This window comes from Ischnura elegans, chromosome 6, assembly GCF_921293095.1.
Source record: "Ischnura elegans chromosome 6, ioIscEleg1.1, whole genome shotgun sequence".
NCBI lineage: Eukaryota > Metazoa > Arthropoda > Insecta > Odonata > Coenagrionidae > Ischnura > Ischnura elegans.
Window position 1 is genome coordinate 33,454,316 of NC_060251.1, and position 7,229 is coordinate 33,461,544.

Below are 7,229 nucleotides of genomic sequence, written 5' to 3' on the forward strand. Positions count from 1 at the left end.
TATTTATATAAATGATTCCACGGAATGGGGACGTTATTGTGTTTGTTAAAGCTAATTTATTTGGTGAATTCTGTGTTTGTGGACATATAGCGTTGTTTTTTTGTAGTATACATTGAATGAGTCTTTTTGGAAAATTGTTTTTTATTAGAATGTCCTCGATTATTTTTAAGTTTTTTTTGTGAAAAATTTTATCACTCAGATTTAGCGCTCTAAATTTTAGTGCATTGGCTATATTTATTTTGTGTCGTAGAGGATGATGAGACTGAAAATTTAGATATCTGTCTGATTTATGCGGTTTCTTCCACCAATCCACACTTATGGATCCATCTTGATTTCTAATTGTCAACGTATCAAGGAATGGAAGTGTGTTATATTTTTCAAATTCTATTGTGAATTGTAATTGTAACATCTATCCTCAGACAAATACAACATTTTTTAATTAATTTATTTATTTTCTTTATTTTCTTTGTAAACATTCATTATAATTAAGAGCCCTGAGGAAGGAGAATAAATCTCCGAAACGTTGGCCAAATGTGAGTTTAATTTATCATGACCTATACTCCAAGAATAAACATTACATTGTTGTTATAATAAGGAAGGTCAGGAGAAGAAACTTTATCTGTTCACAAAGGAAGAATTATGTCATTTTGTAATAACTGCTTTATTCCCTTAGGTTAATTGCACATGAAATATTCTGATTGAATGTTTATATTTAATTTTTAAAGCTTTTCTTGCATTGTTTCACAATTGCTTTGACCCTTCCGTGATTGTGTCTAGAAAACTTACGCGAACAAATGTGTGGGGTATCTCAGTTAATTCATTTATAAGTCATAAATTCTGCGTTGTATTTTATTTAGTCTTTCCTGCAATTCAACACCATAGCTATTTTTTAATGACAAAATATTTTATTTTGCATAATTTATAAATACATTCTAGGCTATATTTAGGTTTTTACATTGATTTTTTGCGAAATGGCCGGAATCGTTCACATGTTGCTATTCTAACTGCACATTGACTAACGTGTTGCGAAAAAATAAGTGGAAAAGGTGCCTTCATGTAGAATACTGGCGCTATTGAAGTTAAAATAGAATACAATTTATTGCATTCAACTTTTATCCCTGCACTCATATTACAAACAAGTTTTTTATTCTTCCCACCAATAGCTGCGCGAGGTATCTCAGTTACTCCACCAATAATAATTGAAGTTATCAAAAACAATAAAATATAAAAAAAATCATTCGTCGCCTAAATAACGAAAGAGTGGTTGAGCTCTAACACAAAAAAATATCTAACGGGCAAAATAAAAAATTATACAACGTTAACATAAATCTGGGTAACTGAGTTAGCCCGCACAGTCATGAAGGGCTAATATAATTTTCGTTCTGCAGAATGTGAAAGCACATTTAGAACACTACTACTGTTAACCATTCTCCACACATTTACCGGCTATCCATGGTTTAAAATTTCGTGACATATTTTTCTGCACCCTGTGTCAACGCCATTTCCTATAAAGACTATCTCTCGTTGTGCAATATTCTATGCTAAGGAGCATTGCACGGCAGTGACACTGATGGCGAAAAGAAGGGAGAGAAAGCGGAAGCTAGACAGATACGCTGACTTCAAAACCCACCGATTTGAAAGCATTTCATCAGGATGGCAGGCTCACCATTTTTTCGCCTGGTAAAATAATATCAAAACATTCACATGCTTTATAGTTCCAAAAACTGATTCCTAAAACTGTGAATGCCTTAAAAATTAGGGCTGTGAAACTGTGAATTAGGGCTTAAAACTGTGAATGCCTTATTCTCTTAGGGGTATTGTACCCAAGCCAATAATTATTATTTTTATTATTATTGTTCTCATCCAGCCTTCTCTCTCTCTTCCTCAATGCCAGGCTCCCAATAACTAACCGCTAAGACGCATTTCCCCTATAATTTCTCTGCCCCCCCTATCTATTATCTAGCCGTCTACTCTGCTATTTCTTCATTTAAAAATATGTTATCTACTCACTGGCCATGTCTGTCGCTTCCATGTTCGCTCACCTATGCATTTATCTCACCTTCCAATCCACCCACCCACCCAACCCATCGTTCGTAGCCGACGGATTTTTCAGTATCTCTCTTTTTTAAAAGGGCGTTCGATTCCTTACCTACTGGTTTCTAATTTATTTGTAGCCATTATGGGATAACAAAGCTATCCATAAAAACAAGTACACCATAATAGGCAGAGGTTTTAGGACTGTCTTTTACCATAATTTTCTTTATCTATAATTAATCAAGCAACAATTAGTTTTCTGTCTTTTTTTATTTCAGCGTTCTTTTATTAACTGCTCTATTTTATTACTTGAATTCTTCCAGATTTTTGCTATAAAAACTGCTTCCTTGTTTTAGCATTGTATGGGAATTCGTCGCATAATATTTTCATTATTCATGAAACAATATCTATGAATGATACGAGCCCTAAGGTGGAGGAGGAAGACATTACCTAACCTCATTAACCTCAAGATAAAGCGAACAAACAAGGAAAAGCTCAGGTGGGAGAGCTAATAACCAGGACTTAAGGGCGCAGGTTGACATTGAAATGAATGCAGAAATTCCTAGGAAAATATCCTGATCAAACTTCGGGTGCTTAGTGTGTGAGTAATACAATGTTCAAAGGTGCTTCAAATGCAACACTCCTATCGTATGAAACGTCTCGCTATGGAACCAATATCTGACAAGGTGTCCAAGCAAAGATCCAAAGCAAGAAGTCCAAGAAGGAAGGGCAGTAAGGTAGCCAGCCAGGTATAGCGTTGGGTATGATCGTCCCGGTACCCTAAGCGTTTGAAATTGACACACCTGGGGTGCTAGATTTCCGGAAGGCTATTCACAAATAAGTAAAAACTATCAATTGCAAATCTAATCGAGAGCTAACTTATGAGAGATAATTGAGTTTACTATACAGGAAAAGTAACAAAGGTGCAAACAAAGGCCCTTAGGTCTAAAATTGATATGCCTGAGTTATTTAATTAGATAAAAGAACTTGCATCACATATTTTCATTCTATGTTGTTGATTTTAATGGAAATCAAAAGTTTAAATTTACAAATATATGCAAAATATCATTTATGCCAAGCACAAACAAGAGTGCTAGGCTTAGCAAAAATTTCAAGATTACTGGCGAATAATTTAGGCATAATTTGATTCGATGGTTTTGATGTATCTTATAGGCATTTTAACACATCGCTTATTTTAAGTATGGAGTTATTGCTACCAACGCCTTCCCAGCTCAGCGTTCGGGTTGAATTACTAAGTGAGCAAAATGCAGTCTAACGCCAAAAACGGGCATCTATCCATATAGTTTAATTCCTTCCTTTCCCTCTTGACGCAACTGTGGGTCACCTTCCCCAATTCTGAACCACATATCTAACACACACCAGAGGATATGTGTCAAAAGTCTCCACTCGAGTTGCTTACACCTTTCCCTTTCTATCACTCCTCCCACTCACTGGGATGCGGAACAAGTAGAGGAGCAGTGCGGACATGGCCCAATTAAATATCCACAGTCCTGCGATCCATTCCTTCACCCCACCCAGAGATCGGTAAAAGGAGCGGGGAGGGGATCGAACGTGACGCCGGTTTTTCAGCGTTATCTTAGGATAACACGTTAGAAAACCACGCCCCCGAGTGCGACACCTGACTACGCCGGTATATATACGGGGCCTGACCACATGACGGAACATCAAACGGCGCAGTCTCTCAAGGAATCACTCCAAGTGGGATATCGGAATTTTACCAGAACCAAGGTGAGTATCCCGGATGAAAGGCAGGCTGTATTAAAACGAATATTCGCACTTTCAAGAAATTTCATTGCTTCAAATGGTTGCGCCGGTTGGACGCATGTAAATTCATCGTAAGAAATCCCTTTGATAAGGAACATATCTTTACCTTCAATGAACGTTTTCCTACAAGCTATTTCAATACTTTTCCCTATTCGAAACCTATGTTGTCATAGAAGACTGATTTAACTAAGAAATGAAAGTAATGAAGGAATGGTAGAGCCCACACTTAATATGCCAAAGATCTTGTAGCTCGAAAAACCTACTGTTATTATATAAATTATATTTTATACTTAATTTCTTTCCAAATTCATACTTACATATTATTAAATAATTCCAAATATTTCACACCGTTTATTTCAAGAGTGTACTTTCGAGATTCTTGGGGAAACATACGGTTAAGCTCTTCAACTATGCAAAAACTTTAAGGCCTATTTATTTATTAAAATTAATTACATCCTTTATTTTGAAATTCTGCACGAATTGACTATTCGGTCAACTAAATATATTATAAAGAATGGACCCGTAGATTAAATAATTGGAGAAGACCTACTTCAACGCTACAAAACATAATCTGTTCAAATCACCATACTTCGAGACCTTTTCATTAATTGAAATGAATATTTGCCGATAAAAATAGTAACCATTGAGCATTTACTATAAAATTACGCCCAGTCTCCCCCACAATGTGAAGTTCAAGCATTAAGTAAAATTGCCGTTCTTCCTTTGAAATTATCTTACTCTTCTCCTTATTTTTCCCTGCTTATTTTTAAAACAATTCCCCATCGGGGGTATTTACCATATAAGAGTCGTTTAGTACACACCCCATCCATTTCATCTGCATTGGTGTATCCACTATTTATATGTATCTAAACAAAGATTTTCCTCTCCGCGCCCAACACCTTGTCCTTCCCTTTCCTCTCTGTACACTTCACATTTTCCATTCTACACCACATTAACATCGATAGGATATTTTCTCGTCCTCTAACTCTTCTCTTTATGGTATATTTTTCGTGTAAAACAATGTCACAATCTTTATCTTTTCTCTTGTTTCCAGATGTTTATCCGCCTTGCATTCCTCGCCCTCGCGCTGGCCGTCTGCAATGCTCAGCATCACGGTGGCGCCTCCTCCTATTCGTCCTTCAGCCAGGGTTCTTACGGTGGTCACGGCGGCGGCTCTGCCAACGGCTACAGCCAGTATACGGGCCATGGCTACGGATACGCGGCTCCGGTCGTCGCCAAAGTCGCTGCCGTTGCTCCCATCGCCAAGGTGGTCGCACCCGTGCTCGCCATCGGAAAGCAAGTCGAACACCAGATCGACTACTTCGTGAGTATTCGAAAACAAATGGGAAGGAGGAACATACCACTGGGGTGATTGCGGGAACCACTTGGTTAACTTCAATCAGGTTAATTTAAATCAATCCATTAATGTTTTAGATATGAGAAAAAATGTACTCAAGGATCATAAAGGAGGTTGTAAAAATAAAAAAACCTACTACGCTGGGGTTTAAATCTGCACAAGAGAAAATTTCAATGTATTTACTACCCCTTAAGTTCTAGTCAAGTTACGATTTTAATCAAAGACAAGGTATTAGGGGTAAAATTTAACATAAAAGAGTTCAGAATCAGATAAAGGCACATTTTTGAGGGTGCATTGCATCTTTCACATTGTCAATCGCGAATAAGACCGCAATCTGTGATAAAAGGGACTGAGACAGAGAAAAAGGTACTACTGGCCTTTAGATAAATGATGAGAGCAAAAAAAGGGAATTCTTATGAGGAGGGAAGACGTCAGGAAGACAAGAGATGTAGTATCATATGAGGATAGCCCTGGTGTATGACTCGTTCGTAGAACTCGAGTAAATTTCATTATTCAAAATGTGTATAAAATCGCTAATAAATGGAAAATCTTCGTTTCAGGCACATCCCAAGTATCAATATGAGTACGGCGTGGAGGATAAGCACACCGGTGACGTCAAGAGCCAGCATGAAGAGCGCGATGGAGACAACACGAGGGGATACTACACTGTGAACGAGCCCGATGGCACCATCCTCACCGTCCACTACACCGTTGACAAGCACAGCGGATTCCAGGCCGTCGTCGAGAGGAAAGGACACGCCGCGCACCCACAGCAAGTCAAGAAGGTCGCAGTCGTCGCACCGATCGTACACCACGCACCAGTCCTGAACCACTACGGCCACTACTGAGAACGTAGGACTTGAATCACCCACCAAAGGAATCATCACCAAACATTTCAGCTCATCTCTTTGGTGGTATTGTTGCAGTGTTATAACTGCAAAGGAGCTCATCCAGTTTTTACCTCGAAGGATTAAATCGATTCATCCTTATGCATCCAATAGTAAACGGCATTTAAAAATGCCACAGAGACAATTGATTTATGACTGATTGATGTATACATCAAGCGCATTTATTCTTGAATGCGCTTGTATATTTGTTATTGCACGAGATCATTTTCATATGTACATATACATGTTGTTTTTCTTTTCCGAAACAATAAAAGTGGTTAATTAAAAATATGTTATTGGTACAGAAGTCTGATATTGGTTACCTTTTCCAAGTCATATACAGTTATCTATCTGTAACATGGCATAAGTACTAGGTACGAGCCACCACTCCTCGAGTGGAGGACACAGGTATATTAAATTGGTATTACGCGGAAAGGTATCTATAGCCATGGTCGTGGGTAAAAAATCTTATTTAAATATTCAGGTATCCCTTGTTTTATTCTTTATTTATATAACTGATTATTATATTGTATTGGTAAGGATCAAGTTTCAATATTACATACTGACTTTTAGTTTTCGATTAATTAATTAAAAACCTCAAGAGAAGTCAATTTTCCACACAAACTGTAAAATAATGATAATTTTCATCCCCTTGCGTGTTGAGCCTGTTCTATATATATGTAGTTTTGTTTCTATCTTGTTCTAACAGCACTTTTATGATAGTATACACGAATTAAAGTAATTATCGTCGATTTATTCCGAGTATGCTGGCAGAGAAAATGCGGCAGAGTTTTCAGGTCAATCCGAGGAAAGTTATGATGATGATGGAAGGGAGAAGTAATGGAAAAATATTATAGCTAGCAAGAATTGATATCGCATTCCTACCGCTCGTATCACTAACAATGAGTTTTGAATAAAAAAATAGACTCATTTCTAAGAAAATACGTGACGCTTCCAACTGTGCTCTTGGAAGAGATGATCACTATTCATCCATTCATTAGCGCCAAGCAATGATGCCGTAGAACCACCTGATTTACCACCCGTATGGCCGCCTGATGCATAATTCAAGCTAATTTATTCTTGGATGCGAAAAAAATCTTTGTTTTCTGACGTCATTATGTCCTTATGTATATATTACGTGTTGTTTTCTCTTCTCAGACAAAACA

The 7,229-nt window shown here is 37.5% G+C and overlaps 1 protein-coding gene across 1 annotated transcript; it reads left to right on the forward strand.

The window, feature by feature from the left end:
- Window positions 1-3,708: 3,708 nt before the first annotated feature.
- LOC124161331 (cuticle protein 19-like) lies at window positions 3,709-6,354 on the forward strand. Its single transcript, XM_046537644.1, has 3 exons — window positions 3,709-3,783; window positions 4,874-5,143; window positions 5,737-6,354. The coding sequence occupies exons 1-3, from the start codon at window positions 3,709-3,711 to the stop codon at window positions 6,022-6,024; spliced, it is 633 nt and encodes a 210-aa protein (XP_046393600.1). The 3' UTR covers window positions 6,025-6,354.
- Window positions 6,355-7,229: the final 875 nt, after the last annotated feature.